Here is a 23,223-nt window from a genome sequence, read left to right as displayed (position 1 = left end):
AGGGTAGTATATTGGATGTAAACAGTTACATTTACAAGAGTAACTGGTATTATTCCTATCAGTGCATTTCAACTGGATGCATGATTGTGGGAATCAGCATTCTTCCTGACCATCTTGCATTTTCTGGAGTCTCCCAAGTAGAGGCATTCTTCAGAATCATCATAAACTGGGCTGAGTTCTATTCTTGAACATTAGCACTTCTTCTTTACTGTGGGTGCACAAGATGTGGGGGGCAGTCTGTATTGGGATTTTTTTTTTTTTAGCACTGCCTTTCATCCCATCTCCCTCTTTACCTTTCCTCTCCCTATGGTTTCAGAATCTTTTTTTAGTACCTCCTTTCTGCACAATCTGAAACTTATTAAATCTATAAAGAGTGAAATGTAGACCATTATAGCTAGTGGCTATTTTGCAAGTTTTAGTCCTTGTAAGATATACTAGGTCTTAGTACAAAGCTTTCATTATGAACATTTATTTCTTAAAATTGCTTGATGTGTCAAATCAAAATGTACAGCTATGAGTATTTAGCAGATTGCCTTCTTTTCATAACATGAAGGGCTCAATCCTGCAAAGACTTAAGCACATGCTTAACTTTATGCACTGTGAGTAAGCACATTGACATCAATGGGATGACTTGCAGTGTGTAATGTTAAGCAAGTGCATAAGTCTTTTCAGGGTCAATGCTTAAATATTCAATAATATGAATATTACTCTTTGGGAAATTGTGCCACTGCATATGTGCAGAATTCATATTCCCTGTAGATTTCTTTGCTTTCCCTGCAGAAAAAATGACTTTTTGACAGGGAAGCAAAGGGAAGCCGCAAGAGTGGTTAAGTGCCCCTCCCCGGCAGCTGCAGGCGTATCGTTTTGGGTGCCTGGAGAAGTCAGTGGAGAGGTAAATAACTGTCCAGGGGGTGGGGTGAGGAAGCAGGGTTGGGGATGCCATGGCTGGTGGCTCCTACTCTGCACCTGCTCAGCTCCTCTTCCCCTTGCAAGGAGTGTCAGGGGCCAAGTCAGACCCACCCCCAGAAACCTTCCCCTGCTGCAGGAAGCTCTGCATCCCTTCCTTCCTTCCCCCTGCTTCCTACCCCCATCACTCTTCAGATGGGGGGAGGGGCGGGGAGGGATTGTCACTGTATGAGGAGCTGCTTCCCTCGTCTGCCCAACCCCTGTACATCCGGACCCTCACCCCCCTGTACCCAGAACCCTCACCCGGCCAAGCCTCACCCCCCCCAGAATCGCCCCCACCCGCCCCATACTGAGCCTCCCCCTGCACCCAGACCTGCTGAGCCATCTGCACTTGAACCCCCACCCCAATGAACCCCACCCGGACCACCGTGATGAGACCTCCACACCTGGACCCCCACCCCACCAAACCCCACTCCCCCACACCCAGACCCCCCCTACTGAGCCCTATCCACCTTCACCTGGACCCTCCTGCAGAATCCCATTCCCCCTGCACTCGGTACCCCCCCCCCAACAAGCCCTTGTGCATCTTGATCCTCCCCACACTTGAACCCCTTACCGAACTGTCCACACCCAGATTGCCTCACACAGAACCCTCTCACCCCATGCCTGGGCACATCCACACTAAGCCCTCCACGCTTGGATCCTGCCGGGCTGAGTCTGCCCCACATCTGGATCGGGGGCTAGGGCTGGGCATGCACACAAGACTCTGTATCTTTCACTTGCTATCTTCGTGCACCTGGTGCAGAGGGTAGGGCCCTCGGATGTTTCTGGGGTAGGCATGGCCCTGGTGCTATGTCAGGGGTGGGTGCAGCCTCACTGCCGAATCCATGTCTCGGGTGAAGGGGGGCAGGGCCTGCAGGGTGATTTCCCACCTCTGTGCAGCCAGTGGCCTGTGCTCCCCACTGCCATGCAGGAGCCATCACATTTATAGACAAATAAAATATGCAGAATTTTAAAATATTATGTGCAGAATTTTTAATTTTTGGTGCAAAATTCCCTCAGGAGTAGAAGATCTATACTGTTCCCTACTTGTCCCTGTCAGTGTGTTTTAAATAAATTGATGTACTAACTCAAATTGATTACTAAAACCTCAACAATTCTATTTTCCGCATTTTATGTGCCCAAAGGCATCTCTGTTGCATTTTCATCTCTTCCTATTATAGTTGTTGGGGCATCCCACGTATGCATGTAGTAACTTCACAAATCATGCTAAGTCATGCCTCACCGTACAAGGTGGGAAACAATTTTTCTTTGTATTTTCTCTCACTTACTTACTTTTGGGGAGTAGTATTTTACTGAGTTAACCAGCTACTACTGATGCATTTAAAATCTGTTACTTTGGCAGTCGGCTTAGACACAATACAGTGTTTATTTTATGGTTAGACTATTTTTGTTTGGTGCTCATCACCATAGGTCTGAACACCTCACAAATATGAATGGATATATTTTCTCATCCCCTTTCTGAGATAGGGAAGAATTATCCACATTTTGCATATGGGGAATTGAGGTATAGAGAGCGAGCCTGATTTTTTCAGAAATGCTCAGAATCCAAAACTCCAGTGAAAACTGTCTATGCTCAGCTCCTCTGAAACTCCATTTTTAAAGGGTCTGATCCAGCTCTCACTGAAGGTTTTGTAGGAAGTCCGCATCAAATACAGGAATAAATCCATGATTTCCTGGGTCCCAATGTTATGGAAGACTATCCTTCCACTCTAAATTTCAGTTAAATGCAAAACAGATAAATTTTAGGCAGAATTGTTATGGTTGCCCAACACTTCCAGTTATAATATCCTGTTTTCATTTGTTATAACTTTGCTGCACTTTATCCAACCTGAAATTATCCATTCCAGGAGTCTACTTCACCTGAATTTTTTTTGGAAATTTTCAGCTACAATGTCAAGAATTGAGAATGAAATTGGGAAAAAATGTGTCGTTTACCCATTTAAATGTATATCTTGGCCACTGAATGAGGCAGGGATCCTGAGGATAAACTAGTAGATGGGATCATATAATTAGTCTATATCTTGATGCATATACACGTGGGAGCTCAACTAAGGTTTCACGGTCAATCTTAATTCTAGCATTTCCCAATTTTTGAGCGCTTGACTCTGAAATTTTGATGTTCTTTTAACTTAGTTGGCGCTTTTTTGGGGTAGATTAATTGGCTGAGATTGTGAAGAAGGCCTTAACTACAGAAATGCGATCAACTTGAGAGTATGTAATGTGATAACTTTTGAATGCCACATCTAATCAATTGCAAAACTTCAGGGAATGTCCTAGGCATCAGTGGCCAGAACCCTATTTGTTTCTGGGGAAAACGAGACAAATAAAAGGGGGAAATTGGGGGACAAGTGACGCCTCTGCCAGCTCTTTAGTACAGCCATAGCCTCAAACTCCTCTGCAATTGTCTATAGATCAAACAACTGTTTGATGGCACCCGTTAATATCTTCCAGCATAAAAATACTCCAGTCTCATCTCTGCCTAACTTTCCAATGCAGTTTAACACCGGGGTCTCAAACTCAAATGACCAGAAGGGCCACATGAGGAGTAGTTCATTGGCCCGAGGACCGCATCACTGACACACACACACCCTCACTGCCCCCAGCCCTGCCCCCACTCCACCCCTTCCATGAGGCCCAACCCCTGCCCTGCCTCTTCCCACCCCTTCCTTGCCTCCATTCCAACCCCTTTCCCGAAGTCCCCACCCCAACTCTGGGGGCAGGAGATGTGTGGCGGGGGCTCAGGGCAGGGAGTTGAGGTGCAGCGTGCAGCAGGGGGCTCAAGGCAGGGAGTGCAAGTGGTGTGCAGGGTGCAACAGAGGGCTCAGAGCAGGGAGTTGGGGAGCAGGAGGGGTGAGGGGTGCAGCAGGGGGTTGGGGTGCAGAAAAGGTGTGAGATGCAGCAAGGGGCTCAGGGAAGGGAGTTGGGGTGCAGGAGGGATGTGGGATGCGGCAGGGGATTGGGGTGCAGGCAGGGGGCATGCGCAGGCTGCTTGGCAGGCCGCAGGAAATAGCCCCACGGTCCGTGTGTTTGAGACCCCTTGTTTAACATGTTGATATCCTGAATGTCTTATCTCCCAGACATTCGTGGGAGGGAAATGGGGGACCCTAGTATAGGAAAGGGGCATACAAGCCCTGATGGTGGTGTGGAGATTGTGGGATCCCACGGAGGCAAGAGGTTGAGGCAGAGCCTGTGGCATGGAAAAGGGATTGAAGGACTCTGCTATGGGGGAGGTGACGTTGCACCCCATAATGCTTTATAGAAATATGCTTATGAATGTAAATATGACATAACTGAAATATGTTTTTTGCTAGATATGCCATGTAACATATCTTTGCAAAGCTTATGTTCTACTGAATGTATTCATCCTATTTGTATGCATGTATCCTTTTTATATCTGAAGTTATGAGCGTTGGTTCTATGCTTGTATTTAAAGTGTTTGCTGTAGGAAGCACATAAGACAGATTTGGTCAACATAGTGTGAAGGGGTTATTCAAATAATTGGGAGTACTTAACTAACAATGGACTTTGAGAGATGCCAATCCACATCTGAGCTTTCCTGGGAATGTTCAAACTAATATGTAAACAATGGCATCGGCCTGCAAAAAGCTGAATCATTCATAGACATGTGACTTGCCCAGGAGGCTAGAGACCCCATCTTGTGGCTGTGATGTGGCACAAGAGAAAGACTATATAAGGCCCTGGAAGCCCCTCCATTTTGGTTTCAGCTGGCTCAAAAGATAGCTTCTCCATCCCAAAGAGATGCCTGAAAGAAACTGGAATAAAGAACAGTAACTACAGGGGTGTGAGGGATTGTTGGACCCAGATTAGGAGGAAGTCTAGTCTGTAAAATAAGCTTATTGGAACATCTCTGAGGGTGAGATTTACCTGCATTTAGTTTCCTAGTGTATTAGGCTTAGACTTGCGTGTTTTTGTTTTATTTTGCTTGGTAATTTACTTTGTTCTGTCTGTTATTACTTGGAACTACTTAAATCCTACTTTTTATATTTAATAAAATCACTTTTTACTTATTAATTAACCCAGACAAGTATTAATTCCTGGGGGAGCAAACACCTGTGCATATCTCTCTTATCGGTGTTATAGAGGGCAAACAATTTATGAGTTTACCTTGTATAAGCTTTATACAGAGTAAAACAGATTCATTTGGGGTTTGAATCCCATTGGGAACTGGGTATCTGGGCGTTGGAGACTCAGACAGGAGCACTTCTTAAGCTGTTTTCAGTCAAGCCTGCAGCTTTTTGGGGACGTGGTTTGGACCTGGGCCTGTGTTTGTAACAGGCTAGTGTGTCTGGCTCAACAAGGCAAGATACTGAAGTCCCAAGCTGCCAGGGAAAACGGGCTCATAGGAAATCTCAACACATCAGGTGGCAGTCCCAAGGGAGTCTCTGTGACCCAACCTGTCACAGGGGTCACATAGAACCCCTACCTTGGGGGGAGGAATGGGGGACCGTGAAGTAGGAGGCACATAGAACCCCTGGTATGGGATTGAAGGGGGGGAATAGAGGGCATAGGGGAAGTGGGGATGGTGGTGCACATAGAGCAGCCAGTGGAGGAGGAGAATGGAGGACGCTGGTATGGAAAGAGGGGAAAATGCGGGGGGCACACAGAACTCTGGCAGGGGGTAGTTTGTGGGGCGTTTCAGGAAAAAGAGGCAGTTGGGAAGGTGTCACTCGAGGGTCGAGGAGACACTGGGCGGGAGGGGGAGGAATGGATTAGCGGGGCCGGCAGCCCCCGACATGATTCCTCCCCCGAGCACACTTCATCCCCAGCTGTTCCACGGCGTGCACTGGGAGGGAGGGGGAGGAGTTGATCAACAGGGCCCGCAGACCCCCTGGAGTACCTTCATGGATCTCCAGGGTTCGCAGACCCCAGTTTGAGAAACTGCATTAGAGCACAGCAGCTAATCTACAACAGGCAGATAACCTCAGTTGGAGGGAGAGCGAAGCAGGATATAGAAAGCAAAAACTGACTAACAAAATAAGCACAAAATAACACCCCACCCATACATGTATGCACACTAGCTAACTATAAACAAAAGTAGATGAACGAATAGATGCAACAGGAGCCTTTTTTTTTCTGTCCAAGCAAAAGCTTACAATGACTGGAGTTTTTAAATTTTGTCTGCTGTACAGATCAACACCTTTTTTTCTTTGTGGGGAGATTTCTACTTGGACAGTTGTGATTAGAACTTTGAAAATAGGCACAGAGCACAGATAATTTATACTTTCAGCCTAGACATTCATCTTTTGAGAAACCACTTTGTAAGCTGTCTCCATGGAAAAATTTGCTAAGAAATTGTAACTTCGTATTTCGGTAATATTATTTATGAACTAACTTTTCTTTACTAATGTTCTTTGTAATGTTTATTAAAGAATATGCATTACAAAACTGTTTTGGGTGGGGGTTTTTTGTGTGAATCTTCCTTTGTGTTGTGAAAGTGTGTTAAAGGGACACTTCCACAGTGAAACTACCAATTTAAGAAAAAAAAAAGCTGAAGTAAAAACTTGGTAATGTACTGCCAATGATGTAATATGCTTTATCATTATTGACTCATGACCCAATCCTGCAATTTTTTCTGAGAATCCTCAACAGCCAATTGATTTAATTGTGTGAGAACTCTTGGCAGTTTGCCAGGTCTAGTGGAAGTTAAATATCTGGTTTTTACTGGGCCAGATTGCTTTCTGGTGGAACTCTAGACATTGGTGGAGTTATACGAGAAGTAAACTATAACCTTTTGGTTTTAATTCCGAGTCACATGTCCGTCTCTTGTGATACAGCTGTTTATTTTTTACTTAAGTGGATGTTCTTGTCATTATTGTTGCTATCCAAAATTCAAGAAAATATAAATTAAAAAAAATGTTCATAAGGCAATAATTCACAAAGCTCATAAGGATAGCTGTTTTTCATCTGATTTGTTTTACCAGTGTTGACGATATCGTTTAACAATAGGCCAAAATGTAAAAGAGTGGCTTATGGTAGCTAATGAACAAAACAGATAAGGTTCATGTTCTGTGTTTGAATAGGCTGCTAATCTCCAGTTTGAAATCCCTCCAGAAATGCAAAGCAACATTAAGTTTAAGGATAATTTCTAGTTTCATTATGTAATAAAAGTAGAAAAAAAGACCAGTATTTTACATATCTGAAGGCTTAATATAAGGCTGCAGTTGGGTCACTTCCATGTACTCCCATGGTGCGCAAACTTTTCCACTTGCACACCCCCTTACCATTAACTGAATCTGTCTGTGTTTCCCTCCATTACTGAACAGCCAAGGCTTCCTCAGCAGTGGAGCTAGGGATGGAGCTGAGCCTGGGGGCTGAATGGGGATGGGGGTGGAGCAGGTCTGGAAGTGTGGCACTCCCTCCCTGGGGCTGGCCTGGGCCTGGAGGCAGAGCAGGACTGAGGGGATGAGCAGGGTTGGTGGAGGAGTAAGGCTGGGAGTGGAGCTGGTCTGGGGGCAGAGCGGGGCTGGAAGCGTGGTGCCCCCTCCCTGCCTCGTGGGGGCTGGCCTGGGCCTCGTCGCATGTTCCTCCTCCCTTTCCCCCCCTCCAGTGTTCCTCCATATACCCCCTAGAGGGGCATGCCCCACAGTTTGGGGACCACTGATCTACTCCAAGCCATGGTATTACGGATAAAGCATATGGGTGAAACTTTGACTTCCAATATTGGCCTATGGGCCAAGAAATCCTCTTTCTTCCCTACACCCACCAATACTGCATAGGGTTTTAAAGTTATTTTAAAAAAAGCAGTATTTTAAACCAGAAACTCCCACACTGGGTCTTTAAAAGGGATTTGGAAAATTGTTTGCCTAGGACGAAGAAAGACAGAGTTAAATGGACAATTAACTTGAATGTGGTATATCTTTGTTTGGGCACACTGAAATCAGTGTTACTGATCCTGAAAAAAATTCCATGTGGGAGGAAGAGGAAACTTAATATAACTTAGAAAACTGCAGTAGTTGTTTTCATCTGCATTAGGAACATATATAAAGATGAATGACAAAAGACATTGTTATCCAATGAAATTTGACTTATATATTACACACAAAAATAATGTTAAAAGAAAACTAGTAAGGTTTCAGGGGGTAGCCGTGTTAATCTGTATCTACAAAAACAACAAGGAGTCTGGTGGCACCTTAAAGACTAACAGATTTATTTGGGCATAAGCTTTCGTGGGTAAAGTGAGGTTTTTACCCACGAAAGCTTATGCCCAAATAAATCTGTCTTTAAGGTGCCACCAGACTCCTTGTTGTTTTACTAGTAAGTTTACAAAGTCAAGCACTCAAAATTTAGGAAATGTCTTGAAGTGATCTGTGCTATTTCTGTTGCTACTTTGGTAATCACTTCTAAGTAAATCCAACCTTTATCTAAAGAAATCTGAGTTTCTTAGGGGTAGTACCCTAGAACTATTAGGATATGGTACCCTAGAACAATTTACAGTGTTTGGTTTTCAGCTGATGATCTCAAACAGTTTGGTATCAATTTTTTTCACTTCCTTTTATGGATTTTATATACCTCAATAAGATGTGCCTTTCATCCTCAGTCCTATAACCAAATTATAGTACTCAGACATGGCAAAGCATTCATCATAACCAGACCCTACAAATCCTGAATTCCTGCTGATTTTATTTTTTTCCCAATGTCTTTTGTGTACTATCATGATGAGAACTGTAACTTGTATTGCAAATGAAGCATTAATTATAAAGGAACCTATGGAATAGATCAGGGTCAAAATCTGATATATCTAGGAATTGCTGGCCTCCAAATTGTAAGTATCTGTTTATTTTGAAAATTGGCAACTATATCAGTGAGATAATAAAGACAATCCATCGTATTTGTAGGAGCCATAAAAAACTTGGAGCAAAACATTTACTTGCTGGTTTTGCAGCGTTTTATGTGGCGTGATTTCTTGCATGATTATTGTGGATCTTACAAATATGATGGGTTTCCTTTAACATCTCAGTGAAATAGTAGTGGATTTTAAAAATATGTGCATAATTTAAAGGTTTTGCAGTATTTTAAGTGGCCAAATTTATACCACATTTATCCCACAGAAACCCCATTCACATGAAAAAAGAAATGAGTTTGGCCCTCTGTTTTTAGAGAGATAAAAGTTATATTATTATGACATAACTTCTGTCAAATCACATTTGTACAGCTGCACTCAGTGGTTGCAATTTAAAAAGTGAGCATTTATCCAACAGCTAATTTTGCTCTTTCAGATACCACATAGTGGTATCTTATTCTTATATATCTCCTTCCATAACTGTATGATTAGAAATCAGTATCCACATTCCTACATTACACTGATGCTACTTTAGTGCTATTTCCACTCTAGAATTTAATGGTTTGGATTTGAGCCAGTGGGATAAAAGCAATATAAGCAAAGTGGCTGTCAGTCAGTCAGTCAGTTAACACTAGCCCACTAGCCACGTTGATTCAGTTTAAGAATTCTTGCATTTCCCTGGCATTCATACTAGTGCCATTCTAAATGTTTTTTTTGCAATGCCTTCTGGGTGCCTATCCCACAGTTCCTGGAACAGCTCCTTGTATCATATCATAGAATCATAGAACTGGAAGGGACCTCGAGAGGTCATCTAGTCCAGTCCCCTGCACTCAAGGAAGGACTAAGTATTATCTAGACCATCCCTGACAGGTGTTTGTGCAACCTGCTCTTAAAAATCCCCAATGATGGAGATTTCATAACCTCCCTAGGCAATTTATTCCAGTGCTTAACCACCTTGACAGTTAGGAAGTTTTTCCTGATGTCCAACCTAAACCGCCCATGCTGCAATTTAAGCCCATTGCTTCTTGACCTATCCTCAGAGGTTAAGAAGAACATTTTTTCTCCCTCCTCCTTGTAACGACCTTTTATGTACTTGAAAACTGTTATCATGTCCCCTCTGTCTTCTCTTCTCCAGACTGAACAAACCCAATTTTTTCAATCTTCCCTCATAGGTCATGTTTTCTAGACCTTTAATCATTTTTTGTTGCTCTTCTCTGGACTTTCTCCAATTTGTCCACATCTTTCCTTAAATGTGGTGCCCAGAACTGGACACAATACTCTAGTTGAGGCCTAATCAGCGCAGAGTGGAGCGGAAGAATTACTTCTTCTTTGAGAGGTGTCCCTGTGGGTGCTCCACTGTAGGTTTCGTTGCGCCCCTGCGCCGCTGTTCGGAGATTTTTACAGCAGTACCCGTATCGGCCGCGCATGCACGAAGCCTGCCTCACATACCAGTCTTGTCTTAATAGTGCGCATGCGCGGCTGAACTCCTCAGTTCCTTCTCTACCATCCCCAGCCAGAGTCAGACCTACAGCAGACTCGTTAAAACTTTTTTTCTTACCCATTCTAAATCTTTTTTCCCCTTAGTTTAGTCTCATTACTAGATAAGTTCATCCCTTAAAAAAAATAAATAAAATTCATTACTGCTTGTTCCTCTCAGGCTCCAGCCTATGCTAATATGCCTGGCGCCCCAGGATTTAAGCAGTGCACTACGTGCAGGGACGCCATCCCTATCTCGGATGGTCACTCCCAGTGTATAAAATGCCAGGGGGAGTCCCACATTCCTCAAAAATGTGCCCATTGTTCCCAGTTAAAATCCAGGGCACGTAAAGACAGAACTCCGACTGAAAATGATTCCTATGCAGAAGTCACTCAGACCTGCTTCTGACCCAGGTACGGGCTCCTCAGTGAACCGCAGCCCTCCCGCCCCCAAAAAGGACAAAAAAAGAAAACACATGCCTCCCTCACCCAGAAGGAAAACATTGCAAAAAGGTCGCTGAGCAGGCCCTCTTCTTCTATGGAGATCTTCCTCCGGCTCAGCACCTTTGATGCGCCAGGTCCCCTGGCATCACGCTAATCCTGCCTGTGGCTGTGGCAACAGCGCAAGCTCCCAGTGACGAGGCTTCAGGCTTCCAGTTGCCTGCCTCTCTCATGGCACCGTCTGGCACCGAAATGGACATGGTGCCAGCACAGATGACCTTGCCGGAACAGTTGCGGCTGCGCCTACCTCCCCAGCACTTCTGACCTCAGCGCATGCATTGAGCGCTATGGTGCAGAGACTGTCGGTGCTGAATGACCCTCCAGCACCGCAGGTGCTTCTAACGGAGGGTTTATCTCACACAGACTCTCCGGCACCGCAGTTCATTCATTCACCGGACCTACAGGTGTCACCTAACCTACAGTCACCTCTATTTGATACCTATTTTTCTCTGGACATTTGCAGGCGGTCCCGATAGCTGTCTCCAGCTGTATCTCACTTTTCTAGTGATGAGGAAGCAATAATGCAGGGAGACTTTTCACCATACTAGTTCTCTAAGTCACAGACCCAAATCAGCACTGGTCACAGAAAATCTAGGTCTTCATTCATCAAAGACCTGTCTCCCTGGTATACAAACCCATGGATGGCCCCTCCTATGCCCTTCCCTGGTCAGTGGCAATACTGGGGTCCATGGGCACCATATAAGCGATTCCACTATGATCACCAAGATACCAAAAATAGGGGCAATGTCACCTCGCCACCATCAGTGCATACGGCTACGAATGAGACACAACAACAAGCTGTTACTCCATACTTCGATGAGCATGCTACACATGCTTCCCCAACCCTTGTGGAGCCCGTATCCACACAAGATGAGGCTATACTGCCTCCCCCACTAACACTGTTGGATGATTTCTTAAAATTTCACACTCTTCAAAAGAGTTGCCAACGAGTTGAGGATTAATCTGGAGGAAGTTTCTGAAAACCAATATGAATTGACTGACATCCTGCAACCTTCCTCCACATCCAAGATTGCCTTACCTATAAATTCAGCCATTATGGATCCTGCCAAAACCATATGGCAGACACCAGCTACTAGCACACCTATCTGTAAGCAAGCTGACCGGAAATATTTATTCCTTCCAAAGGCTCTGAGTTCCTTTTTACTCACCCAGCGCCAAACTCGTTGGTAGTAGAGGCAGCTAACCAAAAGAACAAACATCATTTTCCCAGGTCTATCCCAACTGATAAAGACGGTAAAAGGCAGGATCTGCTTGGTTGTAAAGTGTATGCTTCGTCCACATTACAATTCCGGATATCTAATTATGTGGCTGTTCTGGCAAAATATGACCACAAAAATTATGAGAAACGCATGGACTTTATTGATGATATTCCAAAGGGAAAGAAAAACAAAAAAAAACCCATCAGTTTAAAGCCATAGTCTCGGAGGGACAAATCATCTCCTGTACTGCACTACAAGCTACGCTTGATGTTGCTAATACAGCTGCGAGGTCCACTGCTACAGCAGTCGTGATGTGTCAAGCTTTATGGCTTTCATTGTCTTCTTTTCCTCGCAAGGTTCAGAATACCATCGAAGATCTCCCTTTTGATGGTGAAAAACTATTTACCAGTAACACCAACGATGTGCTACACTCCATGAAGGACTCGAGAGCGACATTATTGTCTCTCGGTATCCAAACCCCTGCAAATAGGAGGAGACAATATAGATACCAACCTTATCAATATCCATGCTACCCAACATGTACTCAACAAAGTCATAGACCATATGAACAACGTCAGTGACCAAGATATCAACGTCGCCCTACCAATTCATCGGCTCCATGTCTGCCCCCTCCCACTAATAGGCAAATTTGAAGATGTGATTGAGGGTATAGAAAACATCATCCCTACTTCAGTGCCCATTCCCTTCCTATCTTTGCCCCCCACCAACCTCCCCACCCTGTTCCTTTTCAGGGACCCCTCTCATGAACAACTGCTCCACCAAGAGGTGCATCACCTCCTCCAATTAGAAGCAGTAGAACCAGTGCCTGACCAACATGGAGGAAAAGGGTTCTACTCCCATTACTTTTTAACACACAAGAAAACTGGGGGATGGCGACCCATTCTCGACCTCAGATGCCTCAATAAATTTGTTAAAATTAAAAAAAAACAAAAAACAAAATGGGGACTCTTGCAACCATAATTCCAGCACTGGAGCAGGGAGATTGGTTTTCAGCCCTCGACTCACCGGATGCTTATGTTCCTGTGACCACACATCCTGCCCACAGATGTTTTATTCGCTTCGTTCTGGGTTCACAACATTACCAGTACAGGGACCTACGTTTTGGCCTCTCAACTGCACCTCGTGTCTTTTCCGAACTTCTCGCAGTCGTAACAGCTCATCTCAGAAGGCAGGGAATCATAATTTTTACTTACCTCGACAACTGCCTTTTCAACGCCAGGACCCTCTAAGAAGGCATTCAATCCACACAACAGACAGTCCAATGTTTCCATGCTCTTGGCTGCGAATGAGCAAAGAAAATCTACACTCACTCCCACCCAACAACTGGAGTTCATAGAAGTACATTTCGACTCATGCAAAAGAATAGCATATCTCCCACTCCACCTGTTTAACACCATCAACCTTTTCGTTCCCAAGTTGTGCAACAGCCCACAAGTGGCTGCACGAGCTTGCCTAAAAGTAATGGGAGTAGAACCCTTTTCCTGCCTTCTGAGACTCCGAGGCCATATGGCCTCTTGCATTTTTGTAGTCAGGAACACTTGCCTTTTCATGAAGTGTTTCCAAAGCTGGATGTCCACTGTCTACAGACCGAATGTCCATGGTCTGAACAAACTTTTATACATACCTCCAAGGACTCCCTCCACTGGTGGACATTGCCTCACAACCTTTGCTCTGGGGTCCCCTTTCTACAGGACGTCCCATCGGTTATCATAACTACAGATGCATCCCTTACGGGATAGGGAGTACACATGCCCCAATATACTGTCCAAGGGCTTTCGTCTCCTGCCAAGACGTCCCTTCACATCAATGTCTAGAACTCTGAGTGATACGCAATGCCTGCCTCCAATCTCTCCCCTTCATACAAAACCAACACGTCAGGATAATGACCGACAACATTGCCTGCATGTTCTATGTAAACAGGCAAGGAGGGGGACGCGATCCCACTCCCTTTGTACAGAAGCGATGAAACGATGGAACTGGTGTCTAAGATGCAATGTCTGAATATCAGCTGCATACTTCCCTGGCTCTCTCAATACCACTGCGACGACCTCAGCAGAAAATTTCCCATAGATCACGAATGGGAACTAAACGAGGATATAGTACTAGGCATATTCCACACATGGGAATACCCAACTACAGACCTTTTCGCAACTGCAACAAACAAGAAATGCCCAAAATTTTGTTCCAGAGCGGGACTACACTAACACTCCTCGGGGGATGCATTCATGTTCCCATGGAACACCGACGTAATGTAAGCATTTCCCTGATACCACTCATACACAAATTATTGATGAAAATACAAACAGCCCAAGCCAAGGTCATAATGATAGCCCCACATGGCCCAGACAGGCATGGTACCCTTTTCTTACCAAAATGTCGTTTTCTGCACCCATCCCACTACCCCTCCGCTCGAATCTCTTGTCCCAACAACACGGTCTACTATTCCTCCCCAATTTAACCATGTTACTCCTCAAGGTTTGGCTCCTTCATGGTTCTCTCATGCCAAGTGAACTTGCTTGAAGCAGGTTCAAAATATACTCCTTCATAGCACAACAAATTCTACATGCACCACCTGCCTTCATAACTGGACAAGATTTACACACTGGTGGGCTTCACAGAAACCGCTCCTTTTTTCCTCTCCCACTAATCCTCGATTATCTGTTAGAGATTAAACTTCCTGGACTCTCCCTGAGTCCCATCTAAGTCCACTTGGCCGCAATTACAATGTTCCATGATGCCATCAACGATAGGACTATCTTTGCTCACCCCATTATTAAGTGATTCCTTAAGGGACCCCAAACCCTATACCTAGACATCAAACCGCCTAATCCACCTTGGGACCTTCCCTTAGTCTTAACGTGCCTAACCCAAAAACCATTTGAACCATTAGTCACATGTTCCCCCCTACATCTCTCTATGAAAACTGCATTTCTGGTAGCAATTGCCTCTACGAGACGCACAGGAGAAATTGCAGCACTCATGGCAGATCCGCCATACACCGTATTTTTTAAGGACAAAGTTACCCTACACTTACTCCCGGAAATTCTACCGAAGGCGCACTCATCTTTCCACGTCAATGAGCCTATCCATCTCCCTACCTTTTCCAAAACCACATGCGAATTCCTTTGAATCTACGATGCACACTTTAGACGGTTCGCATAGCTTTGTCCTTTTACTTTGACTGGACTAAAACCTTTAGGCATTCCGACAAACTATTCGTTCCCATTGCAGAACCCGCTAAGGGCTCATTTATCTCTAACCACAGACTTTCCAACTGGATCTCGAGTTGCATTTGTCTCTGTTATCAACTACTTCTATCAGGATTCACTCCACCAGATCCATGGTGGCCTCAGTGGCCTTTCTACATAATGTCTCCCTTAAGGACATTTCCAGAACTGCCATTTGGGATTTTGAAAATACGTTTGCAAAACATTATCCTCTTACACAGGGACTCATCACCGATACACGTGTGGGCAGAGCTGTTCTATCTACTGCATTCCGTCCAGATCTGAAGTCCCTACCTCCTTGAGAGATACTGCTTTTCAGTCACCTACAGTGGAGCACCCACAGGGACACCTCTCGAAGAAGAAGAGGAGGTTATTCACCTGTGCAGTAACTGACGTTCTTTGAGATGAGTGTCCCTGTGGGTGCTCCACCCCCACCCTCCTCCCCTCTACTTCAGAGCTGGGGCAGCCTCCGTTGTAGAGAAGAAACTGAGGAGTTCGGCCGCGCATGCGCACTATTAAAACAAGACTGGTGTGTGAGGCAGGCTCCGTGCATGTGCGGCCGATATAGGTTCTGCTGTAAAAATCTCCAAACAGCGCAGGGGTGCACCAACAACTACAGTGGAGCACCCACAGGAACACTCATCTCTAAGAACGTCAGTTACTGCACAAGTGAGTAACCTCCTCTTCTCATGTCTTGCCTTCAATACTCCTGCTAATACATCCCAGAATGATGTTTGCTTTTTTTGCACCAGCGTTACACTGTTGACTCATATTTAGCTTGTGGTCCACTATGACCCCCAGATACCTTTCTGCAGTATTCCTTCCTAGGCACTCATTTCCCATTTTGTATGTGTGCAACCGATTGTTCCTTCCTAGGTGGAGTACTTTGCATTTGTCCTTATTGAATTTTATCCTATTTACTTCAGACCATTTCTGCAGTTTCTCCAGATCATTTTGAATTTTAATCCTGTCCTCCAAAGCACTTGCAACTCCTCTCAACATGGTATCGTCCACAAACTTTATAAGTGTACTCTCTTGCCATTATCTAAATAATTGATGAAGATATTAAACAGAACCAGACCCAGAACCAATCCCTGTGGAACCCCACTTGTTATGCCCTTCCAACATGACTGTGAACCACTGATAACCACTCTCTGGGAACTGTTTTCCAACCAGTTACGCACCCGCCTTATAGTAGCTCCATCTAGGTTGTATTTCCCTAGTTTGTTTATGAAAAGGTCAGTATCAAAAGCCTTACTAAAGTCAAGATATACCGCATTTACCACTTCCCCCCTATCCACAAGGCTTGTTACCCTGTAAAAGAAAGCTATCAGGTTGGTTTGACATGATTTGTTCTTGACAAATCCATGTTGACTGTTATTTATCACCTTATTATCTTCTAGGTGTTTGCAAATTGATTGCTTAATTATTTGCTCCATTATCTTTCCACGTACAGAAGTTAAGCTGACTGATCTGTAATTCCCCGGGTTGTAGTTATTTCCCTTTTTATAGATGGGCACTGTATTTGCCCTTTTCCAGTCTTCTGGAATGTCTCCCGTCTTCCATGACTTTTCAAAGATAAATGCTAATGGCTCAGACATCTCCTCAGTCAGCTCCTTGAGTATTCTAGGATTCATTTAATCAGCCCTGGTGATTTGAAGACATCTAATTCATCTAAGTAATTTTTGATTTGTTCTTTCCCTATTTTAGAGACTGATCCTACCTCATTTTCACTGGCATTCACTATGTTAGATGTTCAATCGTCACCAACCTTGTTGGTGAAAACTGAAACAAGTCATTAAGCATCTCTGCCATTTCCACATTTTCTGTTATTGTCTTTCCCTCCTCATTGAGTAACGGGCCTACTCTGTCCTTGGTCTTCCTCTTGCTTCTAATGTATTTGTAGAATGTTTTCTTGTTTCCTTTTTTGTCCCTAACTAGTTTGATCTCGTTTTGTGCCTTGGCTTTTCTAATTTTGTCCCTACATACTTGTGTTAATGGTTTATATTCATCCTTCGTAATTTGACCGAGTTTCCACATTTTATAGGACTAATTTTTTAATTTTAGATCATTGAAGATCTTCTGGTTAAGCCAGCGTGGTCTCTGGCAGTGGATTCTGGGAGATTTTGAGACTTAAGGGAACTAGGTGTGAGTAGAAGTGAAACTCCAGTAATCCCGTAGGAAAAATCCCTGATTTCCCTAGAGTAGCAGGTGTGAATGCAAAAACACATTTACAATGGCAGAATAGCTGATGTACAGATGTAAACGGCACCATGTGTTTAAAATCAGTTACAAAAATCATAGTCGTAGTATAGACAGTCCTGTAGGGCTAAATCTTCCCTTTAGATGTTTATGGGCAGCTCTCATGGAATTTATTGTGAGCTGTGTGATCTGATGTCAAACTTATGTTTATTAGATTGATCACTGGACTTACTGTGAATCTGTATTGGTTTGATCATGGATCCTATTACTCAGTTTCTTAACTAATTAATTTCCTTAAGTCTATATATGACAAGTCATTGATTTTGTTATGTTCCCCTATATATGCTGTTCTTCTCTATTCCTAGGCACGGGCACAGTGTACTCCTTTTAGATAAACAAAAATATTTTAATATGGTCTACGACAGCACAGCGGTTGGTAGCTTTCTCTAAGATTAACTCTAATCAATCCCATTACTTTCTAGATTTTAATAGGGGTAAAATTATATTGGTGAGGTGTTTCAAGTTCTACAAACATGAAATAATAATTATGATCTAGTTAACCACGAGTTAGGAATAGATGCACAAAACCCCTCCTTCAGCAGGCTAATAGTCAAAGTATTAGCATATGAATGTTTGCAAAGGGAAAGCCTGGAATTCAAAGTGGAAACAAAATTGTTTAAAAAGATTTGATCTTTTCTTACCAAGATCTCTCTGTCCATGCTGCTTTAATGAGTTTATGGTGTGCAAACAACCAAGCTTTCTTCCACAATGGGAAAATGTTGGAGCAGCACATTCCATCTTTGGCTTGGCTGGATATAGCACAGCATTAGACAGCCCAAATACCTGGAGCCTTTGCTTCCCCCCCTTTTCTCCCCCCCTGCAAAGCACGGGCACGTAACTGGGAGAAAAGCCAGCTTCAGAGTCTTTAAAAGTAATTTTCATACAATCCTGGGAATTATCACCTCAGCAACTTTCTTCAATGGTGACTTTACATACAGAGGTAAGACTGATATAAAATGGTGCATTTAGACATATATCTGTTTCTAGGAGACTTATTAGTCATTTCTTTGAAAACTATTTTTTAAATTCTCGTGTCATCCAACTGTTGCTGAGCAACTAGTTTCTAGTTCAATTAACAATCTTTGTTTCAAACTGCATTTTTTGGAGTAGATTCTGTTTCACTAAGTACAATTGTACTCATCTGTATCTGTCTCCCAAAATTTTTTGATTTATAATTCAGGCAGTGGCTTTCCTTTAAATGTAAAGGATGAATTTTTAGTTGATGGTTGTGATTATTGTCTAAGATACCAAACAATTATATACAATAAACTGTATATTCCATGGTTAAAGTCTGTATATTGATCTTGGTATTTTGATTACAAAACACATAAAATTTGGTCCCATTAGAATCTCATAATAATAAAAAGAAATACAGATAGAATACTTCAGATTGATATTAAATGTATAAAAATCCCATTTTGAGCTAGCAAAAACCAAAAGTAATAGTTCATTACTTGAATTCCAATAAAGAACTGTATTTCACAATTGTCACAGTCCCACTACCTGGCAATAAATTTAACTGCCTTAAAATCAAGCTGCAAGTTTAAAAAAACTTCTCAAATGTTTTTCCTGTAACACAAAGTATTTAATGCATTAATATAGGCTGAAAACTTGCAGACTCAGTGTATTGGTAATAGAATATATATCCTTTAACTTAAACTGTAGGTTGCCCATGGAGCCGTCTGGAAGAGGAGCATAGTATATTTATTGGCATCATGCTCCTTGTCACTAACTCCAAACACTAATATATTCCCCTCAATTTGCAATTACACAAAACACATGTTTTATCCACTCTGTTTTGCAACATTTCTTGGACAGAATGAATAGAAAAGGGTAAGTAGGTGAATTTATCTTTCTTTTAGAGTATGAAATATGGCTGGCAATTAACCTTAATTGTCCAGTTTTTTTCTGTTGTTCAGGACATTCCAAACCTTACAGATTAGATGCTGCTCCCAGGTCAATTGAAAAACTCCCATTGACCTGAATAGTGCTTGATCAAGTCCTACATCAGCATCTTTTTATGCTTTCACTTATTTACATTGTTCAGGTATCACTGATTAAGGCAAATTTGCAGTTCTGTGCATGATTTCCGCCTGTACTACAATGGAGTTTACTTATCTTCATAAGATAATTTCCCTTGACAAAAACAATGAGGAGTCTGGTGGCACAGATACAGGCGTAAATATATATTGGCACATGAAGAGAAGGGAGTTACCTGACAAGTGGAGAACCAGTGTTGACAAGGCCAATTCAGTCAGGGTGGATGTGGTCCACTCTCAATAATTGATGAAGAGGTGTCAAAACCAAGAGAGGGAAAATTGCTTTTGTAGTGAGCCAGCCACTCCCAGTCCCTGTTCAAACCCAAGTTAATGGTTTTAAGTTTGCAAATGAATTGTAGCTCTGCAGTTTCTCTTTGAAGTCTGTGCCATTCATGTGCCAGTATATCTATGACTGTATCTGTAATTTTCACTCCATGCATCTGAAGAAGTGGGTTTTTACCCATGAAAGCTTATGCCCAAATAAATCTGTTAGTCTTTAAGGTGCCACCAGACTCCTTGTTGTTTTTGTGGCTACAGACTAACACGGCTACCCCTCTGATACTTTCCCTTGACAATTAGTGTTAAGTTTTCCATCCTCAAAATCTCTTTAACTAATTGATCTTGCAGTGCAGCTGTGATTTTTTGTGGATAATGTACTATAGGATCTATAGTGATATTCATTTTACATTAGGGAGTTACCTGAGGAATGCAAGATTAAATACATCATTGCATTCTTACTTTAGAAGTGTAGGTCATCTGGATTAGCAGGTGTTAAGTAGTACTAGATCTGGAAGCTTCCCACTGTCATTACCAAGTTAATGAAATCAATACAGTGTTGCTGTATTTACAATGAGGCGCTTTAAATACTTTGTATTCTTGTTGTGACTGTAATTTACTGTATGTACCTTGCACATCCAGTGCTTCACCATGACCAAACAATTTCTGGATTGTATGTTTATGGGCGTTTCAAGATTTATTTTGTGGGTATTGTAGTAGCTTGTGTAATAATGTTTCATTTACACTTAACCTGTTGATGCTTATCTCCAATAATATTACCTGTGAACACTTGGATTATGTCTACACTACCCGCCAGATCGCTGGGCAGTGATCGATCCAGCAGGGATTGATTTATCGCGTCTAGTCTAGACGCGATAAATCGACCCCCAAGCGCTCTCCCATCGACTCCTGTACTCCAGTGCTGCGAGAGGCGCAGGCAGAGTTGATGGGGGAGCGGCAGCAGTCGACTCACCGCAGTGAAGACATGTAGCTGAAGTTGCGGAACTTAGATCAATTTCTCTTCCCCTCCCCCCCCCCCCCTCCAGTGTAGACCAGGCCTTGGTCTAGTTGGGCTGCTGCTGCTGAAACTGTTGCTACTGCTGGTCATATGGGAGTGATTGTCTCCATGAAAACACTATCTGTGTATTGTAAGGCTGCTCATCCAGTCTATGTATTCATTTGGATTTTCACATTTCTGCATAATTTCCTTTAATATTTGTGGGAAATCTGTCCTTTTACTATCAAATCATCTGACTTGTAGGGAAAGTGGATTTTTAACACTAGATTGGAAAAATCACTTGAGAATATACAGTAAGAAATAGTCAGGCAGGGAATATGCTGGATGGCTTAATACAGTGGTTCTCAAATCTGATCCGCTGCTTGTTCAGGAAAAGCCCCTGGTGGAAAGGGCTGGTTTGTTTACCTGCCGTGTCTGCAGGTTCGGCGGATTGCAGCTCCCCCTGGCCACGGTTTGCCGCTCCAGGCCAATGGGGGCTGTGGGAAAGGCGGCCAGCACATCCCTCGGCCCGCAGGCCCCTGGAGTGGCGAACCGCGGCCAGTGGGATCCGCGATCGGCCGAACCTGCGGATGCGGCAGGTAAACAAACCAGCCTGGCCCGCCAGCGGCTTTTCCTGAACAAGTGGCGGATCGGCTTTGAGAACCACTGGCTTAATAGGTCCTTTTCTTTTCTAATGTCTATAATTCTAAGGAAAAAATGAACACAGAAGACCTGATGGATGTTTTATATATGATTTTGTCATTTTCTAACAGCATTTTCAATGCCTATGTTCAAATAGAGGCTTTGTATAATATTATGGAGATCAACAGCACTTGGTTCCTGTTTGATCTCTGAAAGATCTACCAGAAAACCCTCTGTTTTTTAAAGTGTTTTCAGTTATTTTTTTGTCTTTGTTACTGAGTTATTTAAAGACTGAAAATGTTTGTCCAGTCCAATATGTAAAATAAAGCATGAGAAAGCTGTGAATATGATTAAACACATTTCAGGCTTGTTATAACACAAACCACTTAAACTTTGCTGTTGTGGTTACCATGATGTTATCAGATGTCTTCACATGTGTATTGCCTTCTAAGCAGTTCACAGTTAACTGGGTAAACATTTGTATCTGTGAGATTGCATATACATACTCATGTGATCAAGCTATCCAAAGAATAAATTCCTTTTTGTATACAAGCATGCAATGAATTGCATTTATTTTCCTCCTTTGACCACCTCATTTGAACTCTGCCCACTAATCCATTTCTGCTGGCACTACATTTAATATTTCAAACCTTTGAGAAGCTGTCCAACAGTTTCTACTGCTATTTACTTAAAAAAAAAAAAATCCCACAAAAAATTATGCTTACTGAAGTCAGTCCTTGACCAGGGATAGTCTTAAAGTCTGGTGTCTTGTTGCTTCCTAATGCTAGAAATATATGTTATGCTGTACTGCTGGAATTTGTGAAAGATATAGTATTGTTAGTGGATTGTCAGGTGAATTGTGGCATAAGAGCCTTTAAAATTATAACACTCTAATGCCCTCATGTAGGGGTCTTTAACAATTAATCTGATAAACATTGTTAGCTGGGATTGTTTATCTTAAAAAGGAGAAAATGGGGACAAGATAAAATAATGAATGTCTAGAGAAGGTAGATTGTGAGCTTCTATTCTCCCTGTCTCAACTCAAGAACAAAGGGACATTATATTAAATTAAAAGGTGGCAATTTCAAAACTGATGTAAGGAAATACTTTTTCACAAAAAGCTAGCAAGATTCAAAAAGGGATTAGACATATGTGAATATCAAGAATATTCAGAGTTATAGTAAATGCTCACCTAAATTTTTAAGATATAGTAAACCTCATGCTTATGTTTTTAAACTAATCTAGCAATTAGGGTCTGGGAGGTTTCTTGTGCTTTCATCTGAGGTGCCTGGGCCAATTGGAGACAAGATACTAGACTAGATTGGAATTCCTATGTTCCTATGAAATAATGGGGTTTAAACATCATATGTAAACAGTATTTTTATTTTAGTCAATTTTTAAAACTTTGGAGAACAAGATGCTATGGTAATGGGCACCATACAGAAATAAGATATCTAATTTTCTAACTTAACTTTGTTTAGGCAAGTTCCATTTGATTTCAAAGACAGGAAGAGTGGAAAAAAGTGTAGAGGCTCACTGTGGAGCTGTACTTGCAGGAAGATGGAATTATGAAGGAACAGCATTGGTTACAGGTAAGAGTTTTTCCTTAAAGAATTAAAGATGGAAACTAAAATAACAAAAAGTCCTTTGCAGGAGACCATAATTTAAAGATATGAGGTTAATATGCTAAATAGCTTCAAAAGAAGGGAATGGTATACCACTTATGTATTAGGGGCAGGGGCTTGTGTACGGGGCCACTTAGTGAGTGTCAAGCCAGGGCATAAATCTACAG

At 42.7% G+C, this 23,223-nt stretch overlaps 1 protein-coding gene across 2 annotated transcripts in view; it reads left to right on the top strand.

The window, feature by feature from the left end:
* Positions 1 to 23,223, top strand: part of IFT80 (intraflagellar transport 80) — a 164,846-nt gene that overhangs the window by 17,520 nt on the left and 124,103 nt on the right. For both annotated transcript variants that reach the window (XM_054040369.1, XM_054040370.1), the window contains one exon: positions 22,913 to 23,023. In XM_054040369.1, the coding sequence (XP_053896344.1) occupies positions 22,913 to 23,023 (111 nt within the window). The remainder of the gene's footprint in view (positions 1 to 22,912; positions 23,024 to 23,223) is intronic.

The sequence above is a fragment of the Malaclemys terrapin genome, chromosome 9, assembly GCF_027887155.1.
Source record: "Malaclemys terrapin pileata isolate rMalTer1 chromosome 9, rMalTer1.hap1, whole genome shotgun sequence".
In the NCBI taxonomy this organism is placed as follows: domain Eukaryota; kingdom Metazoa; phylum Chordata; order Testudines; family Emydidae; genus Malaclemys; species Malaclemys terrapin.
The sequence above is the reverse complement of the archived record's forward strand: the minus strand, read 5'-3'. Positions and strand labels throughout refer to the sequence as shown.